The sequence below is a fragment of the Hemitrygon akajei genome, chromosome 12 (genome assembly GCF_048418815.1).
Source record: "Hemitrygon akajei chromosome 12, sHemAka1.3, whole genome shotgun sequence".
NCBI lineage: Eukaryota > Metazoa > Chordata > Chondrichthyes > Myliobatiformes > Dasyatidae > Hemitrygon > Hemitrygon akajei.
This window is the reverse complement of record NC_133135.1, coordinates 107,120,998-107,143,483: the sequence shown is the minus strand read 5'-3', so window position 1 is coordinate 107,143,483 and position 22,486 is coordinate 107,120,998. Positions and strand designations below refer to the sequence as shown.

Genomic DNA, 22,486 nt, shown 5'->3' with positions numbered 1-22,486 from the left:
TACTCTTTACACATTTGTGCAAATGTGCTTATAAATTATGTCTATAAACTGGAATACTGGAATGTGAAAATCTTTGAAAACTTTAGATGTTGCTGTTCTCAAGTTTTTAAAAGAGTCGTGTTCAGCAGGTCAAGTGCACATCTGTGGAAGGAAATGGTCACTGTGTCAGGTTGAAAACACTTTGTTAAGGAAAGTCAAGATGATGCAATATTGCTGAAAAAGTGGGAGAATGACCTAAAACGTAAAACAGTTCAAGTTTATTGTCTTTCAACCATATGCATGTATATGGCCAAATGAAACAACATCCCAGACCATCGAACCACAATGTTGTCCTGAGTTGTATAAACCTCAACAACCAATGTAATTCTTCCCTCCAATATAGTCCATAACCCTTCATTTTCTTAAACATCACTGTTGTATCAGGCTCTACCACCATCCCTAGCAGAATGTTCCAGCCAACCTCCTCTCCGTATTTAAAAAAACTACTTCTGATGCCTCCCCAAACGTCTCTCCACTCACCTTAAACAAACCTCTCCAATTCATGCCTTTGGCTTCATCCTTTCTGCTCCCCTCATGTCACCTAGAATTTTTTTCTTCTCCTTAGTTCAGAAACACAGATACTGAATGTTTCTGACACTTTCTATTTTTAAGTGAACCTATTCACTCAGTGGAGTGGTGGGATGCAGAATCTTCCCTACCAAAGGAGGTGTAAGGCACTCCTTCCCTTTGCTGGCCTGCAGGTCACCCTTGGGCAGGTGTAGCACCTGCCTAGCACCCCACCTCCCCGCCAGATCAGGGTCATGTGAAGCCATGGGAGCAGGTGGTGGATGATCGTATGAGCAGCCGGTGCATATCACAAGTCCTGGTTATGTGACTACTGATGCCAGGCAGACAATCTCTGAAGAGTATTGATTATGGCTAGGGCCATCCATCTTGTAAAGGCACTGCCTAGAAGGCGGCAAAGGCAAGCCACTTCTGTAAAGAAAAATTGCCAAGAACAATCATGGCCATGGAAAGAGCCTGATTGCCCACGTCTTACGACACGGCACATAACGAATGCACAATGCATTCAGTGGTGCAACAGTTTTGGGTATAATTGTATATTTTTGTTAAGGTCAATTATTCCTTTTCCATATATTGAAATATGTAATTTTTGTTCCAACATAATTTTTTTAAATGTGGGTGAATTTAATAGATGGCCAATGATTTAAGTGTCAGTAGACAATATTTGAAGTACTAATGTCTTAGTGCACCTGCAAAATTCTTTTTGTTTTGTTAAATTAATTTTGTCATGAATCTAATTGGGATCTATTATACTAGAGGCTTTAGAGTTTAGATTAAACAAACTTATTTAATGAGAATTTCCCCTCAATTCCTGTAGAAAATAGAAAGTACTGCAGAGTACATATTGGTAGATATTTTGTACAACGTTTATAGATTTAGGAACACAATCGCGGTTTATGCCTTTTGACAAAAGTGTTCTGAAAAATTAATGCCTTGGTGTCTGTGACTGAGAGCACTCAGTAAGCACACTGCACACAGATGAACACACATGTTGACACACACACATACACATTCGCACATACACACAATCTTGTCACTCTGCTATCATAATGCTGAATGCATGTACTTCAATGTCTATCCCCATATACTCTCACAATGGGTCCTAAACTGAGCTGATGGGCTCAGGTTGTCTTTATGGTGCCTTTAGCGACATGCAAGGTGGAATATTCTATTTCTGTAGTGATGGAGCTATGTAAGTATGTAGATGTTGATTGCACACTGTATTTAAGGTAGATAGTTCTGTGTATTTTGTAATATAATTGTAACTGCATTGTGGGATGCATCATATTCTAATTCGTGTAGTTTTAAGTTAACTTTGTGGGTACTTAGTGGTGGTACTGTATGTCCTAGTGTAAAGAAAAGGAGCTGATTGCCAGTAAGGGAGAGAGATGGGGGCCACCATTGGTTCACACTGAACAAGTGTGGAGCTATTATTGTGTTTTCTGGTAGCTGTATTATTGGAAATTCTCTTTTCACTATTTTGCTAATTTTTGTAAGTTTGATTCGTGATGCACCTAATAAGACCCTTACACTAAAGTACTAAGCGACTCCAGCCATTTTTACTTTGGTCATAACCCACATATCTAACAGTGTCAGTCAGTTTCCGTTATTGAGTCCAGTGTATCACTTGTTCATTTTTCATCAGTATGTTGTTCTTTTTTTGATAATGGAGAAATGCAGCTGTTTTGTATGTATTTTTATAGAACATTTTGTGGGCTCCAAATAGATTTGTGGGGTAGAACGCTGTAAGTGTGCCAATTTGCATTTACCTTCTACGATGGTAAGATTTGTACATTTTGATTGGTCCGTGGATAAAAGTATGCAAATATTTAATAACCTGCACCAGATGTTGATTTGGAAGCCTCTAATAATTCTGTTTACCCACAGACATTGTGAACACTGCCCGTCCTGACGAGAAGGCTATCATGACCTATGTCTCCTGCTTCTACCATGCCTTTTCAGGAGCGCAGAAGGTACCATGTCATCAAGGAGCCCCCTTCTTCCTGCAGCACTGATCTCACGCTTCTCTTTCAGCTATCCTTCAGATTTTTAAATTTCTTGGTTCCAGGCATGATGCTGCCCCCTGTGCTCTTGCATAAACCGTACGATGAGAGTACTTGTTTTTTTTCTGCTTGTGGCATGATGCAACCTTACTCTGCTAACTTTCTCTCTGCACAGATATTGTAGGCACTCTCAGGCCAGACGAAAAGGCTATTATGACTTACGTTTCCTGCTACTACCATGCCTTCTCAGGTGCTCAAAAGGTGAGCTCTTGCCCTCATGCAAACATTCTCTCTGCCTGCGTGCTTTTGGTCTTCTGTGGCGCTCGTATCTTATTGTGAGGTGATACACACTTGATATTTCTTTGTATATGGTGCAAATGTATTTTCTATAGGTTGACTAGTGTCACTTTTAAGGTTATGTGGTATGCATATACACTCATTGACCACTTTATTAGGTAACTGGTGGAATCCGGTATGGTCTTCTGCTGCTGTAGTCTATCCACTTTGAGATTCGAAGTGCTGTGCATCCAAAGAAACTCTTCTGTACACCACTGTTGAAGCATGTGGTTTATTTGAGTTACTGTCATCTTGAACCAGTCTAGCCATTCTCCTCTGATCTTTCTCATTAGCAAGGTGCTCTCGCCCACAGATCGTCAGGCCACTCACTGGATGCCTTTTCTCTATAGACTACAGAGCCTGCTGAGTGTGAAAATCCCGGGAGATCAGCAGCTTCTGAGATGCTCAGACCTCCCTGTCTGACACCAACAATCATTCCACAGTCAAAGTCACTTAGATCATACTACTTCCCCATTCTGATGTTTCGTCTGAACAGCACCTGACCCGCTTGACCATGTCTGCGTGCTTTTATACATCGAGTTGCTGTCACACGATTGTTACATTAGATATTAATGAGCAGGTGTACCCAGTAAAGTGGCCACTGAGTGTAAGTTAGCATGCTGTTGTTATCTGCAATTGAACTGTTCTAAAGCAGTAATATTTTGAGCTAAGCCCATTGACTACCTCAAGTCAACTCTTGTCCTCTTTATCTTTCCCTCTGTACAGCAGTACATCTGAATTTATTGATACTGTCTGCATGTTTTTCCCAGCTCCTTTACTGGCTTGTTAAAATAGTCTTTCACTACTTTGTCCCAATTTCCAAACTTCTAACTAGATTCTCAGTACTTGAATTTTTGCTATGTATCTGCAGTTTACATTCGGAAGCTTATTATTTTCCCATGTTCAAGATTACAAATCATAATTCCAGAAAACTAAATTTCATATTAACCTTTATATTGTGTAGTGCAGGGGGAAAAAAGTTATGAAGTACACTTAGAAATCATTTTATGGATGGATGACCAAAATACTGAACTATTAAGTTTGATCTACTTTGTCAGAATCAGAACGAGATGAACTCTAGCACAGTGCATGACGTTCTTAGGAAAATGAGTTTGATTTTCAAGGAAGGATTCAAATTTCAGTTTATTTATTTATTGCCATACAGTTCAGAATAGGCCCCTCTGGCCCTTCGAGCCACACCACTCAGCAATCCCCCAATTTAGCCCCAACCTAATCACAGGACAATTCATAATGACCAATTAACCTACCAACTGGTCCATTTTTGGAAGTGGGAGGAAACTGGAGCACTTGGAGGAATATGGTCACGGAGAGAACGTACAAACTCCTTACAGGTAGCAGCGAGAATTGAACCCATGTCACTGTTAGTGTAAAGCATTGTGCTAACCGCTACTGTGCTGTATATGGAGATGGTTTCCAATGAGGTTTTCACTAGTTAAGTGATGTCTTTTCTCATATATTTTTGACAGAAACTGAGCTTCCTTTGTTAATGTTTTTCTAATTCAGTGGATTCCGGTTAATTGATCATCAGTTAATTGGGGCAGCTGTTTATTGAAGGCAACTCTTAGAAGACGAAAATAAGTTGAGAAAATAGCAGGAGTTCCCTTTATTTGGGACACTGCCGCTTAATTAGGACAAGAGAGAGACAGTCACGTGTAATTGTGGCCATTAGACACTACACTGTGCATAGAGTGAATAGTTGTGGCAGTTGTGTGTTCCTTGTATTACTTTATCTATTTGGGCCATTGGAGGCCAATTCAAAAAGCAGTGATTTTTTAAATTTCTTGTCTTTAAAGAATATTTGATACTTTTGCCAAGATGCCACAAAAAGATTTGACACTAGCCCCAAAATTAACCCTACTGGACCAAACACCGCTCATCGTCAGCTGCTGGTGATAATGGGAGTGCTAAAATCTATGATTTCACTCATGATGCATCAGCAAGGAAAACTGCAAGAAGAATGGACAGAAAGCAAGGGAAGGCAGGGGATGTCCCAAAATCGAAAGTGTGAAGATAGGGATTTATATGTTGGAGGCCATCAATCAATGGTTTTCTATTGTAGCTGGATGAGGTGTGCATGTCAGTGGACCGATGTTAAAAACAAGTCTGAAGAGCTAGCCAAGAAGCTGGGTCATGAAAATTTCAAAGCAACAAATTGATTGTCTCGATGGAAATTTAGGCGCCACATTAAATTCAAGAAAGCACACAGCAAGAAAGGGAGTGCTGATACTGTAAGTGCAGAAGTACGGAGATCTACGAAGCTCCCCAACTTCAGAAATTTTGTCCAGATGATATCTGCAATGCTGACGAAAAAGGCCTTTTTTTATCGTAATGTGACGGACAGTTCCCTTTGCTACAAGCACACAACACTGGCAGGTTAAAAGAAAGGAATTCTTTGCGTAACTGTGTTGTGCAAACATGTCAGCAACTGATAAAAAGAAACTGGTTATTAGAAGTGTTAGACTTGGATGCCTTTAAGGAGCTAAGAAAATTGGATAGTTTACCATTCGAGTACTCTGCTAGTAATGTGTGGATGGCTTCTGAAATTTTTAAGAAGTTGGTGTTGAGCAAACAGAGGAAATCAAGCAAAATTCTTTTACTTCTGATAATTGTGCAGCACACTCTAATGTGGAATGAGAAGCATCCAGATGGAATTTCTGTCTGCCAGTGCAATATCCTTGGTAGATAGATATGGAAATTAAAAAAAAAAATTTAAAGCCGTTGTATTGCTCAAAATTGGTGAACCAAATTCTTAAAGTAATTGGGGAAGAAAAGAACAACTTCTCCTTGCAGCTAAGGAAGTGAGTGTTCAAAGGTCAAATTTAATGTCAGAGAAATGTATACAATATACATCCTGAAATGCTTTTGCTTCACAAACATCCATGAAAACAGAGAAGTACCCCAAAGAATGAATGACAGTTAAATGTGAGACAGTTAAATGTCCCCCCTCCTGCATGTAAGCGGCAGCAAGCAACCCACCAGCAAAAAAAAGGCGAATGGATATCGTCACTGAGCCCAAGCGTGTGCTAAACAATAGCAAAGGCACAGACCAAAGTTACCCCAAAGGCTTTGCATTTCATGCAACATTCAACAAGCCACATGTTCTCTCTCTCCCTGGCAAAGGAGAGGGATGTGTCCCCCATTTTCACAGTGAGGGGGAGACTTAACAGCAACCCGCTGGTTTATGATGTTAAAAGTCCGTTTCGTTGCTTTTTTCGAGCTCTGTGTCCAAAGATCATAAAGACCTCAGGTCTTTGGGCCCACAGCAAAAGATTTTCCGGCCTCCCCAACGACGTACGGGTCTCGTGCCATAACACCGACCCTCGATTCGCCCATCTCCAGAGTCCCGAGATCTTAGGCTTCCAAACACGAGCAAGGCTCTCAGGCCAAACCCTTGGCATGTCGAATAACGGCTGGTCGTGGAACCCCAAGAATGGGTCTCATTCCCACAAAGTACAGAATCCTGTGTGTAATTCCAGATCAAGGTCTTCAAAAGAACCCTGAAAGGGAAAAATAAAGATATTAACAGTGGAAAAAGAGCTGTTTCCGAAGATGCAAGCAAAGGAGTCGCTGTTAGGTGCCATTAACCCTCCAAAGCTCTGCCTTGGAGTTAACCTGTTACCAGCAGTACAGTTTGGTAGTGATAGTTGGTGAGAAGTAAGCAGCAAGACAATTCAGAACTGTTTTGCTCACTGCAGTTTCGAGCATTCAGGCTTGAAGATGCAGGAAACGAAAATGTTGAGTTGTGCATATCTGAATCTGAGCTAGTGACTACACAAGATGCCAGGTAACTTATTGTTGGATTACAATATTACTTCATGCAGGAAGGCAATCATCTTGAATGTTACAATGATGGATGTAATTGTCAAAAGCATCGTATGAAGGCAGTCATTATCTGCATTAAGTGTCTGCGCTGATTTTGCTCAATTACAGTCAATCAAAAGAACACAACAGTTTACACTTGATAATTTCTTCTGTTGGTAACCATTACGAAGTTTATAGTATTGTAGTAATATTGACTCTCCAAGAGGATCACCCTTGTTGTCATGGTTTGGAGGCTTGTTTGCCTGAATGACCCGGAGAGCTCTGTTGTTCGCAGTCACGGCTTTATGCTTTGGCTCTTCGCAGACTCACTCATGCCAACCTGGTCAGAGGGTAGAGGACATGCTAAGAGTGGTCCACTAGTCCTCCGGGTTCAAGGGTTCAGCTCAGGGCTAACAACCCTGACTGGTCAAACAAAACTGTTACAGAAACTGCAATGAAGAACCCTACATCTGAGTGCAGCGGTATTCCTAAGTCTCCACCCAGGACTTGCATGATTGACAGTAGTGAAAACAGAGAGGAATCTACTGACATGATGAAGGAAGCCTTGAACTCCGCCCAGAAATGGACCTTTGTTTGCTGTCCTGAATGCCAGCGTGTAACAGACAATGAATAAAATATTGATAGTGTTCTAATTTGTTTTGTGTTTTATTTAAATACATAACTTGTTACTCAGTTAGATGGTAGCTTGTCTGTTTTATAGCTTTGCAACTATTTCTGTGAAACTTCAGCTAATGGGACAGCCATTTAATTGGGCCAAAACATACTGGTCCCAATTAACCAGAATCCACTGTATATTGGATACTAATTGTACGTATCCTCCAATCCTATCTTTTACATCATTGGATGCGCAGTTCAGCAGGGTAAAAAATGGTTATCTCTATAATAAACATAACATAGTTTTACCTGGCTTTCAATAAATTTCTCTTAATAGTTGTCAGGATGCTCAGCAGTTCCTTGAGGACAACTTGAAGGATATAATTTTAAAATGAGCTTCAAAATTTGATTTGCACCCATCTATTTTTTAATCTATAGAATAAAACAATGTCTTCAAGAAATAGTTCAAGTCATTCTGTGCATATTTCCAATCTTGTTAACCCTAAGGATAGCGTTGAATTTTAAAAAAATGGTTTCTTTACATTTAATTTTATTTCTTTTATGACAAGTCTCAAACTTATTTTCGTCTGTCAACCATTGCTGTCTTTTTTTCCTGTGTAGACCCTTTGTGTTTCCATCAGTGATGACACCACTCTCATCTGCTTTTGTTCTGCCTTTACTTTTATTTTGCGGTCTAACAGGTATAAAGGACTTCTCCCTTTGCTGATTTTTGCTCTCTGTTGTCTCTTGGGCATGAATGATATGGCACTGTGCTTTTGTGAGTGTCTGTTTTTGGACCCGTATCTCCCCCCCCCACCACTTCATCTTCTGTCTCTTAACAGGCTTTGAAGGTTGTGGTTTGATTTACTGCATGAATTGTTTCTGATATAAACCAAAAAAAAAAGCAACAGAAGACTTCATCCTCTTTTAAATAAATTTTTCTTCAAATTCATTCTGAAATAGTTAGTGAGCTGGCAACTAGTCAATCCTTATTAATTTATTTAGAGATAGAGCTCAGTAGTTGGCCCTTCTGGCACAACAAGCCCTTGCTACCCGATTTTACCCATGTGACCAATTAAACCTACTAACCCATACGTCTTTGGAATCTGGAAGAAACCCGTGTGGTGATGAGAATATACAAACTCCTTACAGACAGTGGTGGAAATATACCATGCCACCCGTTGTATATGCATTGAAGCTCCTGGGGTTGCTTAATGTTATTAGGCCATGGTATAAAAAAAGTTGGGAAGTAGAATAGTTGTTAGCACAAAGCTTTACAGTACCACTGATCTGGATTAATTCACGCTGTTGCCTGTAAGGAGCTTGTATGTTCTCCCCGTGATCTGCATGGGTTTCCCCCAGGGGCTCTGGTTTCCTCCCACCATTCAAAGGCATACCGGCTGGTAGGTTAATTAGTCATTGTAAGTTGTCCCATGATTAGGCTAGGGTTAAATCGGAGTTTGCTGGGCAGCACGGGTTGAAGGGCCTGTGAGGGCCTATTTGTGCAGTTTTTTAACAAGTAAATAAAAATAAAGGCCCTATAAAGAGCGCAGAGCAAATTTTCATGCCGTACTGCAATGAGGACTCTTGCATTAAGCATTGTGCAATGTAGGAGCTTGGATGTACATAGAAAAGGAGGAGCAGTAACGTAGTTGTTAACACAACATTATTACAGGCAACAGCTGCCTCTACTGTAAAACTTTGTGCTAACCACTATACTAGTGTGCCAACCTTACCAATAGACTAAAGTTTGCTTTGCTATTTCCAATGAAATAGAACACCAATTGGCATGTTTTCATTAGCTTGGTTTAGTTGTATTAAATTGAGAGCTTCATTTGCATGCTACCATGACGCTCATGTTAGTTAGGACTGGCATAGGTGTTGTGGCATTTTTAAGATAGCACTGATCGTAACAATGCATGTTTATACTTAAGTAGCCAGATCTATAATTGCCTGTCTGTCTTCAAGATGAGGCAAGCCCCTCCCGGACAAATCTAGTGCTTTACATACATCTAAAGCCTATTTAGAAGTAAAACCTTACTTCTTCCATTTCAAATCACTCAATTTTTTCGCTTGGATCCATCTCTGTCTGCTTAAATGACACTGATACCACTTTTTAAATCTGGACTAAATTCATTGTGAGCATCAACACTTCTACATAACCTGCAGAGTGGCAGTTCTATATGTAATGTTTGCACGTGGAATTGCACGATATTGTTGCCCCAACGACTTCACCAATCTGAGATTCCGTTCAAGCTTTGCATAACTTTTTCCACAATTTTGAGCTTTCTGGCACCTCTAACTGTGTATTTTTTCATGATAGGCCGAGACTGCAGCTAACAGGATCTGCAAAGTTCTGGCAGTTAACCAAGAGAATGAACACCTTATGGAAGATTATGAAAAGTTGGCAAGCGATGTATGTATATCACATTTGTACTTTAAGGAAATAATTGTTACTGAATGACTTGCAGTGAGCACAGTCTACAGGAATGCATGTTCGTTTTAAAAAGTATTTAATGTATTTTATGGATGGTCATCATTTTATAACCAGACCAAAAGCAAGTTCAAGTAGCTAGTAGTCTTAAATTTCTTAACAATAAATGAACATATTTTGTGGATTGGTTTTCGGGCTTGATCCATCAAGAGGCTTTTTTTTTTACACATCAGCCAATTAAAAGGCTTTGGCAGGAGCATAAAACAATTTCAGTTAGCTCATCTTACATTGAGGATTTGTGGAACAAAAAGACAGCTGTACTGTCATTTTTGCTGATCCATGTTAATGCATGTTCAATGTTACTGAGCTGCAAATTGTGCAGGAGATGATGCACAAGCCTGTTTTGGATTTTTCATGACTTTATTCTTTAGACTAGTAGCAGAATTAATCCATTTGGCCCATTGAGTCCACGCCACCATTCCATCATGGCTGATTTATTATCCCACTTGAGCTCATTCTCCTGCCTTCTCCCCATAATCTTTGACGCCGTGACTAATCAAGAATCTATCAACCTCCGCTTTGAATATGCCCAATGACTTGGCCTCCACAGTCGTCCATGGTAATGAATTCCACAGATTCACCACCCACTGGCTGAAGAAACTCCTCCTCACCTCTGTGCTCTGAGGCTGTTCCTCTCTCAGACTCCCCCACCGTAGGAATTATCCTCTGCGCATCCACTCTATCTAGGTCTTTAAATATTTGAATCTTTCCAGTGCTTTTTCTCTGTAACCACTAGTTAAGACAAAAAGAACATGACTTAATAATTTACACTTTTACAGATGTATTTATAAACCATCTGATTTAATGTGAAGGGAAGGAGATGGAATTTTTATATTGTTATGTTTATATGTCTCATAATTTAAATGCTAATAACCTTCTCTTCCACGAGTTGCAATTTTATTTTATACTCACACTCACTCAGTCATTCACTCACACACACTCACTCTCACTCTCACTCACACACTCACTCACTCAGTCACTCACTCACACACACACACACTCACTCACACACACTCACTCACTCACACTCACTCACTCACACACACTCACTCACACACACTCACTCACTCACTCACACACACTCACTCACACACACTCACTCACTCACACACACTCACTCACACACACACACACTCACTCACTCACACACCCACTCACTCACTCACACACACTCACTCACACACACAGTCACACACACACTCACTCACTCACTCACTCACTCACTCACTCACTCACTCACTCACTCACACTCACTCACACACTCTTTCACACACTCACACTCACTCATTCACTCACACACACTCACACATACACTCACTCGTGCACACACCCACTCGCACACCCACTCACTCACACACTCACTCACTCACTCTCACACACACACTCTCACTCACTCACTCACACACTCTCACTCACTCACGCACACACTCTCATTCATGCACACACTCTCATTCACTCCCACACACTCACTCGCTCACACCCACTCATGCACACCCACTCTCTCTCACTCTCCACTCTCACTCTCTCTCACTCTCCACTCTCACTCTCCACTCTCACTCTCTCTCTCTCTCACTCTCACTCACACTCACTCACTTTCTCTCACTCACTCACACACACTCACCTACTCAGATACAAGCAGAATTAGGCCACTTAACCCAAGGAGTCTGCTCCACCATTTCATCATGACTGACCCATTTTCGCACGTGGCCCAGTCTCTGTCGACTTTCCTTATCCCTTCGTGCATCAACCTCTGCCTTAAATATACCTATTGACTTGGCATCCACAGCCACCTGTGGTACTGAATTCCACAGATTCACCATTCTCTGGCTAAAAAATTGTCCTCATTTCCATTTAAAAAGAACACCTCTCTATTCTGAGGTTGTGCCCTCTGGTCTTAGGCTCCCTCACCTTAGGAGTCACCCACTCTATCGAGGCCTTCATTCTTCTGAATTCCAGTGAATAGAGGCCCAGAGCCATCCTCATATGGCAAACCTTTCCATCCCGGAATCATTCTCGTGAACCTCCTTTATACCCTCTCCAATGTCAGCAGATCCTCCCTTTAATAAGGACCCCAAAACTGCTCACAGTACTTAAAGTGCGGCTTTTCTGGTGCTTTATAAAGCCTCAATGTTACATCCACTAACGTTTATCAGACACGTAATCCAGAGTGTTGGGTCCAAATGTGGAATTTAAATTCAGTTGCTTAGAATTAAATTTATTTTATTTAAAAAGAAGCTAGTAGAATATAATTAAAACTCATCTTGTTCATGAATGTAGTTAAGGGGAGGAAATCTTCCCTTACCTGGGCTAGCCTGCACGTGACTCCAAATTCACCAGATGGTTGAGTTTGAAATGATCTAGCAAGCCACTGACTTTGGGGGCAATTGGAGAGAAGGAGTAAATGCAGGCCTGGCTGATGACATGGATCTCTAAAAATTAAAATTTGAAAAAAAAAACATTAATATAATATTCTGTTCCCCCTCTCTGGCCTCTTAGCTTTTCTCATATGCCTATCTCATAGTTAGATATGGCCCTTGTGGCTAAAGGGATCAGGGGGTATGGAGAGAAAGCAGGTACAGGGTTCTAAGTTGGATGATCAGCCATGATCATACTGAATGGCGGTGCAGGCTCGAAGGGCCGAATGGCCTACTCCTGCACCTATTTTCTATGTTTCTATCACTTCCCACTGGGGCCCCCTCCTCCTTCCCTTTTTCCCATGGTCCAATCTCCTCTTCTATTTGATTCTTTCCTCTCCAGCCCCCATTACCCCCACCCACCTTTTTATTCCGGCATCTTTCCCCTTCCCTCCCAGTCCTAAAAAACAGAGTCTTGGCCCAAAATGTTAACTTTCCATAGATGCTGCCTGGACCTGCTGCGTTCCTCCAGCATTTTGTGTCTGTTGGCTTAAAATAATATAACCTCCTCTTGATAAATATAGGGAGATTTGGTTCTGAGAACTCATCCTGGATCTCTTAATTTCCACTAGGAAGCATTTTGATTACTGAAAGCTCTCATTTAGCTGTTTAAGTCAGTGAAGGGAGATTGGAAGGAAGGTGATGGAATTCTCATCGCCATGACACTTTGCTGGGGAAGTTCAATAGTTCCATTTAATATTTGAGAATACATACAATATACAGCCTGAAATTCTCACTCTGCAGCATCCACGAAACAGAAGAAAAACCCAAAGAATGAATAACAGGGGGGAAAAAAAACTAAGAGCCCCAAAGATCTTGCCACTCCCCCCCTCCCCCCCGATGTGCAAGCATCAACTCATCTCCCTCCCATTCATTCTAGCAAACAAACTATTCATTCCAACAACTTGACATCTCCAGGTGATCTGACACAAACAAGGGATAGATAGATATCACTCATTCCAGTGGGAGGGGAGATAAAACAGTCACTGTATCAATGTTACAGTCACAGTTTAAAACTTTGCTTTTTATTTCAAGTTCCTCAACTCAAATTCCTCCCCCCGACTCCTGTCCCTTTCCCCCCCAATTTTTTAAGTATTTATTATATGATCAACATTTCCATTTTCTTCTCTTTCCTGTTTCCAGTTGTTGGAATGGATTCGCCAAACCAAACCCTGGCTGGAGAACAGAGAACCTGAGAAAACAATGCAAGCCATGCAGCAAAAACTAGAAGACTTCCGTGATTACCGGCGTGTCCACAAACCTCCAAAAGTACAGGAGAAGTGTCAGCTCGAGATCAACTTCAATACCCTTCAGACCAAACTCCGTCTCAGCAATCGGCCAGCATTCATGCCTTCTGAAGGGAAGATGGTCTCGGTAAGAAATACTTAAGATTTTATCCACTTGAGCTCAGATGAAATTGGTAAATTATGGTTTCTGACTTGTGTAAATTTGGCTCTTCAGTTTTCATTCTCTTGTTCCTCTCACCTGCTCCCAGCTAACTACAAATTTAACTTCCTCTTCATTCAGTTACACATTGTATTGTAAACACAATACAATCCTGCTTGTATTTTGATATCCTATTGAAATTATTCTTTTTTTCCTGTATAAAAGTTTTTCAGTTAGAACACATTCAGCAGCTTCTTGGTTGAAATTTCTTTACCTGGTGTAGATTGAGAATAAACTTGTAGCAGGATGTCCGGTTGGTATGTAACAGTGACTTCCTTGATCAGTTACAGTGTGAGGGGAGGGGATGTCTGGTTGGTATGTAACAGTGTCTTCCTTATCAGTTACAATGTGAGGTATATTGTTTTTTCCATTGACTTTGAGATGTGGGTTTAATACCTTTCTCCGATTGCCCTTGCGTCATGGGGGGCTGGTGCGTGGTGCTTACTTGTTGGTCAAAAGCCTTTTCTACCATGCCGGTCACCAATTGGCCCGTTTGAAGATCACAGCAACTCTTTCGCATTGGTTGCCTTGTGTATATTGTTTCAGGCACCTCGGGGTATAAGAATAACAGGTGCGGGAGGCTCGGTCTCTCTCCTTTATCCCCAGGGCCTGCTTCAGGCTGAGGTTGCAACCAGTGCTGAAGAACCATTGGGAAACTATCCTGAAAATACAGGAGGGCTCACATGCACTCTTAGTGAAGTATCTGTTTGTTGAATGGTTAGTTTTTAATTATGTAACTTGGGGAGATCTAATGAGGTGCCTGTTGAATTTGAAGTGTTACTGAATGTTTAGTATCCTTGTTTTTGTAATTTAGGGTGGCTTAGATGTTTGGTCGAGTGTTTTACTGTTTGTAGATAAATGGTTAATGTGCTTATTCGTAACTAGTGTCTTCTGTCTCACTTACCAAACCCGTGAACCACCTGAGAAAGGTTATTTTCATTTCTCTTCCCACCCCCCACCCTCACTAAGGTTTTAAGATTTAGGATTACTGGCGACTAGAGAAATAGAGGTAGTCGAGTGTCCATGTACTGAATCCTGAAAGGGTTCTGTGGGTAGTGGTGTTCCCTTGTGCAGTCTGGGGAGAGTTGGAATCTCAAAGTTCACAGTAAATTTTATTAACAAGGTACATTATACGTCACCATATACAACCCTGAGATTCATTTCCCTGTGGCATACTCGACAAATCTATAAGATAGTAACTACAATGGGAATCAGTGAAAGATCAACCAGAGTGCAGAAGACAACAAACTATGCAAATGTAAATAAATAGCAATAAGTAACAAGATCGTGAGATAATGAGATAAAGCATCCTTAAGGTGAAATCATCGGTTGTAGGAACATTTCAACAATGGGGCAAGTGAGTGTAGTTATCCCTTTTATTCAAGAACCTGGTGATTGTGTGGTAGTAACTGTTCTTGATCTTGGTGAGTCTGCAGCTCCGGTATCTTGTATGTAATGGCAGCAGCAAGAAGAGAGTATGGCCTGGGTGTAATGGTCAGATTTTCATTATGGCCTTATGATCCTTTGGCATTAGCATGGATAAGCCTGATTTGGATGTTTTGTTTTGGAACAACTTACTTACTGCCCATTATGCCGCTGGTGTTTAGGGCAGCAGTGAAGGTCCTCCATCTCTGGTGGTGTTCAGGGCTTCCTTCATTATGTCAGTAACTTCCTCTCGGCTTTCACTACTGTCAGTCATGTAAGTCCCAGGTAGAAACTCATTCCTATCGTTGCACTCAGATGCAGAAGGATTCTTCATTGCTGTTTCCGTAACAGTTTTGTTGGACCAGTCAGGGTTGTTAACCCTGAGCTGAACCCCTGAACTTGGAGGACTGGTGGACCACTCTTACATTGGCCTCTACCCTGTGACCTTTTTGACATAGGTGGCCCTACCAAGAGTCAAAGTGTAAAGCCCTGACCCCAACCAACATAGTTCTCTGGGCCATTGAGGCATGCAAGCCTACAAACCCTGCGACAAGTTTGTGGTCTTGGAGGTTCTTTTGAGACCAGTAAAAGAGGAATTGGTAGGAAGGTGATGTGGAATGGTGAAGTTCACTGTGACTGTTCAGGAAGGAAGTGAATTAACTGAGGTGTCAGTATTGATGGAGTTGTACTCAAATAAACAAAAGGGAAGTGTTCATCACACCATGATTTATGCGGGGGGTTCCCAACCTGGGATCCATGAACCCCTGAGTTAATAGTGTTAAGAAAGTACAGCACAGAAACAGGCCCTTTGACCCATCTAGTCTGTGCCAAACCATTTAAACTGCCAACTCCCTTCGACCTACACCAGGACCACGGCCCTCCATGTCCCTACCATCCATGTACTTATCAAAACTTCAGTGCTGAAATCGAGCTCACATGCACCACTTGCACTGGCAACTCGTTCCACTCTCTCACCCCCGTCTGAGTGAAGAAGCTTTCTGTATGTTCCTCCGAAACTTTTCACCTTTCACCTTTAACCGATGACTTCTGATTGTAATCCCACCCAATCTCAGTGGGAAAAGCTTGCTTGCGTTTACCCTATTAAATTGTCACTCCACTCTTTAAGAAAGGAGGATGGTAGTAGAAAGGAAATTATAGACCAGTTAGCCTGACCTCCGTGGTTGGGAAGATGTTGGAATCAATTGTTACAGATGAGGTGATGGGAGTACTTGGTGACAAGGTAGTACAAAGTCAGCGTGGTTTCCTTCAGGACAAACCTGTTGGAATTCTGTGAGGAGATTTCAAGTAAGATAGATAAAGGGGATGCAGTGGATGTTGTATATTTGGATTTTCAGAAGGCCTTTGACAAATTGCCACACATGAGGCTACTTACCAAGTTAAGAGCCCATGGTATTACAGGAAAGTTACTGGCATGGTTAGAACATTGGCTGATTGATAGAGAGCAGTGAGTGGGAATAAAAGGATCCTTTTCTTGCTGGCTGCTGATGACTAATGGTGTTCTACAAGGGTCAGTGTTGCTGTGTATTAATGATTTAAATAATGGAATAGATGGCTTTGTTGCCAGGTTTGCAGATGATGTGGACATTGCAGAGGGGCAGTTAGTGTTGAGGAAACAGGAAGGCTGCAGAAGGACTAGACAGATTAGGAGAATGGGCAAGAGAGTGGCAAAAGAAATACAATGTTGGAAAATGCATGGACATGCAGCTTGGTTGTAGAAATAAATGTGTAGACTATTTTCTAAATGAGGAGAAAATCTAAAAATCTAAAATGCAAAGGGACTTGGGAGCCCTTGTGCAGAACACCCTAAAGGTTATCTTGCAGGTAGAGTCGGTGGTGAGGAAGGGAAATGCAATGTTAGTATTCATTTCAAGATGTCTTGAATACAAGAGCAGGGATACGATGCTGAGACTATATAAAGCACTGGTGAGGCTTTGCCTTGAGTTTTGTGATCAGTTTTGGGCCCCTTATCTAAGAAAAGATGTGCTGGCATTGGAGAGGGTTCAGAGGAGGTTCACAAGGATGATTCTGGGAATGAAAGGGTTATCATACAAGGAACGTTTGATAGCTCTGCATCAGTACTTGCTGATATTTAGAAAGAAGAGGGAGGATCTCATTGAAACTTTTCGAACCCTTCCGAATGTTGAAAGGCCTAGACAGAGTAGATGTGGAAAGAATGTTTCCCTTGGTGGGGGAAGTCAAGGATAAGAGGGCACAGCCTCAGAATAGAGAGGCATCCATATAAAACAGAGATGTGCAGAAATTTCTTTAGCCAGAAGATGGTGAATTTATGGAATTTATTACCACAGGCAGCTATGGAGGCCAGGTCATTAGGTGTATTTAAGGTTCTTGATTGGACACAGCATCAAAGTTTATGGAGAAAAAGCTGGGGAGAGGGGCTGAGGAGGGGAAAAAAGGATCAATTATGATTGAATGGCAGGGCAGAAGGGCCGAATGACCTAATTCTGCTCCTATGTCTTATGGTCTGTCTATAGCCCTCATAATTTTGTAAAACTTATCTCCTCTCAATCTTCTATGTTCCAAGGAATATAGTCCTAACCTATTCAATCTTTTCTTATAACTCAGGTCCTCTAGACCTGGCAACATTCTTGTAAATTTTCTCTGTACTCTTTCAACTTTATTTACATCTTTCCTGTAGGTAGGTGACCAAAACTGCACACAATACTCCAAATTAGGCCTTACCAATCTCTTACAAAATTTCAACAGAACATCCCATCTCCTAATTTATGCATTTGTAGGTGGAAGGCTTTGGGTATCAGCAACTGAGTCACTTTGCAGTATTCATTAGGATGCCCTGTCTACATCCTGGTCACTATAGGGTTTGTGACTGTCATTAAGTTCCTAGTAAATAGCAAACTCCCAGTTTTCTTACATAAGAGACAAAGTATCCAAAAGTGAATAGCTCTTTGTACTGGTTCTTTTGCAAAAGTCGAAGTAACTGATTTTGCTTGACATGCACCGTTTACTTGCTGCATTTTATTGTCATCTGGGGATTTCTCAAATGAAAACCACCTAATACTACTTTTATACTTGGTGCACTAACTTTTTCCCCTAAACCCTCAAACTAAAAGTGATCCTTACATAGTGAAAGATTTGCTGTGAGAGTCAGTAGGTTGTGTGTATAAATTCTTTTTATAGTGAAATGTTTCCAGTGACACTTAAAAATAGTTAAAATGAATAATTGGTCATTGGGAATTGGGTATAAATTTGACAAGGGTGGGAAGGGGATAGTTCTTTACTTTTTTTTGCCGATTTTGTACAAGAGACATTCCTGATTGGAGTATTTCCCTTTCCCCTACAACCCCTCACTACCCACAGGATGTAATGTTGGGGCTTTGTAAATTGCTAGTGAGGCCTCAGCTGGACCATGAGAGCAGTTTTGGGTCCTTTATCTAAGAAGGGATGTGCTGACATTGGCGAGGGTTCAGAAGGATGTTTACAAAAATGATCCTGGGATTGAAAGCTTTATCATAGGAGGAGTATTTGATGGCTCTGGACCTGTACTCACTAAAATTTAGAAGAATGTGGGTGGACCTCATTGAAACTTATCAAATGTTGATAAAGTGAATGTGGAGAGAATGTTTTCTATGATGGGGAAATCTAAGACCAGAGGACACAGCCTCAGAATAGAGGGGAATCAGGGACGTTCATTTAGAACGGAGATTTGGAGGAATTTCTTGAGCTTAAGAGTGGTGAATCTGTTAAATTTGTTGTCACAGGCCAAGAAATTGGGTATATTTAAGACAGAGCTTGATGATTAGCCAGGGCATGAAGGGATGCAGGGAGAAGGCAGGAGATTGGGGTTGAGAGAAAAATGGATCAGCCATGATGTAATGGCAGAGCAGCCTGAATGGGCCAAATGGCCTAATTCTGCTCCTGAATCTTATGGTTTCATGATCTTTCAGTTGCTGACTTTTCTACGTAACCTTTGACGCCCTTACTATTCAAGAAACGATTCAACTCTGCTTTAAATATACCCAATGACTTGACCCCCGTAGCCTTCTGTGGCCATGAATTCCACAGATTGCACCACCCTCTGGCTAAAGAGATGTTTGGAAGCAGCTGTAATACTTAATATGAGGCCTCCACTGGTCAGGGTTGACCATGGATGTTGCATCCTTGCTGTCTAGATACTCAAGCCAGGGCAATGGAAAGGAAGCTGTTGACCATGTAGCAAGTTCCCCCTCTCTACACATCTTATGAACCCAAAAGAATGGCAGAGACCAATATCGTTTGGCACCAGATGTGTCGCAGGAGTTGCGAGTCAGTGATGAACCCAAAGTAAGACTGCCAGCTCCAGATTTTTCCCTCTTGGATTTACTCCTGAAGCCTTTCCCATGACTGGGTATAACCACAAGGCAGTGGGGGTTTGAGATCAGAATTTTCCTTCTCCTAGATGAGCTGCCAACCACGGCTGATAAGCCCCAGTTGCCCAAAGCCAATAATCATCCTTTGCCACTTCTCCTGCCAGTAGAAGCGGTTCTGCTAGGCTTTGTAGTGAAGGCTAGGAACTGGAGTTGGTTGTCAGAGGCTATTTGAGATGCACGCCATTGGGTGTATTTGATAGGTAGTGGGAGGTTATCCCCCCGACTATAACAACCTTAAGGAACAACATGACATGGCTACTTCGCCTATTCACAGGGATCAAATACTTCAAGAAATTGTAATTGTGAAATTCTCAGGGGACTGTCTGCAATTTGAGAAATTTCTGGAGATGAGACTAAGGATCATCTGGTTTGATGCATTAGTGGGTGAAGTGGCAAAATGAAGTTCACTAATTATGGCCAGCAATTCCAAACCAGTGGCCACACGGCCGCTGTTGGTGGACAGTTTTAGAACATGAGCCTGCAGTTACACGCTCTTCCCAGAAGTTGTATGAGACGTTGGTGAGGCCTAATTTGGAGTATTGTGTGCAGTTCTGGTCACCTACCTACAGGAAAGATGTAAACAAGATTGAAAGAGTACAGAGAAAATTTACAAGGATGTTGCACTGTCTGGAGGACCTGCATTGTAAGGAAAGATTGAAGAAGTTAGGACTTTATAACTGGGAACATAGAAGATTGAGGGGAGATTTGATAGAGGCATACAGAGTTATAATGAGTTTAGGTAGGGTAAATGTAAGCAGGCTTTTTCCACTGAGGTTTGGTGGGACTACAACTCGAGGTTAAGGGTGAAAGGTGAAAAGTTTAAGGGGAACATGAGGGGAAACCTTCACTCAGAGGGTGGTGAGAGTGTGGAATGAGCTGCCAGTGGAAGTGGGCTGTGTGAGCTTTACTTAAACATTTAGGAGAAGTTTGGATAAGTACGTGGATGGTAGGGGTTTGGAGGGCTATGGGCCCAGTGCAGGTCAATGGGGAGTAGACAGTTTAAGTGGCTTGGCATTGATTAAACAGGCCAAAGGGCCTGTTTCTGACTTGTGGTTTTCAGTGTCTCTCTTTACCATATGTCTTGTATCAGATTAGTCGAGCTATAGCTGAAGGAAGTTTTTTTAGTCTTTTGAATCGTGTTTCTGTATGATTTTAAATTTAATAATACCTGTGCAAGTAATTCTGTAAACATTTGGAGAGTAATGAAATCTTTTTTTTGCATAAAGGATATTAACACCGCCTGGCAAGGTCTGGAGCAGGCCGAAAAAGGTTATGAGGAGTGGCTACTGAATGAGATCAGGAGGCTGGAAAGGCTTGATCATTTGGCAGAGAAATTCAGACAGAAAGCAACCATCCATGAAGATTGGACCAAAGGTGATGTTCCAACATATTTCAAAAGTAAATTTTATTATCAAAGTACATAGATATCACCACATACAACCCTGAGATTCATTTTCCTGTGGGCATACTCAGCAAATTTGTGGAATAGTAAGTATAACAGGATCAATGAAAGATCAACCAGAGTGCAGAAGACAACAAATTGTGCAAGTGCAAGTATAGATAAATAGCAATAAATAACGAGAACATGAGCTAATGAGATAAAGTGTCCTTAAAGTGAGATCATTGGTTGTGGGAACATATCAATAATGGGACAAGTGAGTGCAGTTATCCCCTTTTGTTCGAGAGCCTAATAGTTAAGGGGTATTAACTGTTCTTGAACCTGGTAGTGTGAGACCTGAGGCTCTTGTATCTTCTACCTGATGGCAGCAGTGAGAAGAGAGCGTGCCTGGGTGGTGGGGATCTTTGATGGATGTTGCTTTCCTATGACAGCATTTCATGTAGATGTGTCCCGTGGTTGTGTGGGCTTTACCCGTGATGGACTGGGCCAAGTCCACTAACCTTTTGTATAGCAGTCTGCAGGTTTAAAGTGATCACCTCATGCAGAGTTTGTACACGAGGTGTTAATCAAAAACTACTTGTCTACCAACTGGAAAACAGTAAAATTGATGACTTTGTGGTTGCAAGCCAGCCGAATAGTGCATATTTTGCTAAGTCATCCCAAGTTAAAAACATAACTGACACTTGAAGCCCAAGTCTGTTTTTCTCTCAGTTAGATTTGCAGTGGGATTCATAATCAAATTGTCCAGCGGTTCTCTACTGGAAACAATCTCAGCTACCAAACAGTAAACACTGTAATTAACGATGTGACAGTTCCTGACATTGGGTGAGACCACCTGAAGGGTGCAGTACACAGGGAATGGGAACAACTTATCTGTGATCCTCAGTGTAAACTTAATATTTCTGTGGTAACAATGGGGAAAACATTGAATCAGAACCAGGTTTAATATCACTGGCATATGTCGTGAAATTTGTTGTCTTTGTGGCAGCAGTACAATGCAATACATAATAATAGAGAAAAAATGAATTTCAGTATGAATAAATATTAAATAGTTAGATTAAATAAGTAGTTAAAAAAAAAGTAGTATGGTAGTGTTCATGGGTTCAATGTTCATTCAGAAATTGGATGGCAGAGGGGAAGAAGCTGTTCCTGAATCGTTGAGTGTGTGCCTTCAGGCTCCTGTACCTCCTCCCTGATGGTAGCAATGAGTACAAGGCATGTCCTGGGTGATGGGGTCCTTAATGATGGATGCTACCTTTTTGAGGGATCGCTCCTTGAAGATGTCCTGCATACTACAGAGGCTAATGCCCATGATGGAGCTGACTGAGTTTACAACTTTCTGTAGCTTCTTTCAGTCCTGTGCATTAGCCCCCCCCCACCCCCACACTGGACCATGATGCAACTTGTCAGAATGCTGCCATGGTACATCAGTAGAAATTTGCAAGTGATTTTGGTGATGTATCAAATCTCCTCAAACTCCTAATGAAATATAGCCACTGTCTAGTGCTTTATCTGATATTACAAGTAAATGAATAGTTTCCACAAGAATTGATCTGGAAATC

At 41.4% G+C, this 22,486-nt stretch overlaps 1 protein-coding gene across 5 annotated transcripts in view; it reads left to right on the top strand.

Moving 5' to 3' along the window:
- LOC140737347 (alpha-actinin-1-like) overlaps positions 1 to 22,486 on the top strand; it is a 157,818-nt gene that overhangs the window by 92,438 nt on the left and 42,894 nt on the right. For 3 of the 5 annotated variants that reach the window (XM_073063790.1, XM_073063792.1, XM_073063788.1), the window contains exons 8-11: positions 2,452 to 2,537; positions 9,664 to 9,756; positions 13,392 to 13,622; positions 20,752 to 20,899. In XM_073063790.1, coding sequence (XP_072919891.1) covers positions 2,452 to 2,537; positions 9,664 to 9,756; positions 13,392 to 13,622; positions 20,752 to 20,899 — 558 coding nt within the window. Of the gene's footprint in view, positions 1 to 2,451; positions 2,538 to 2,742; positions 2,829 to 9,663; positions 9,757 to 13,391; positions 13,623 to 20,751; positions 20,900 to 22,486 lie in introns of all 5 variants that reach the window. The other 2 variants (XM_073063791.1, XM_073063789.1) reach the window with 1 other exon arrangement.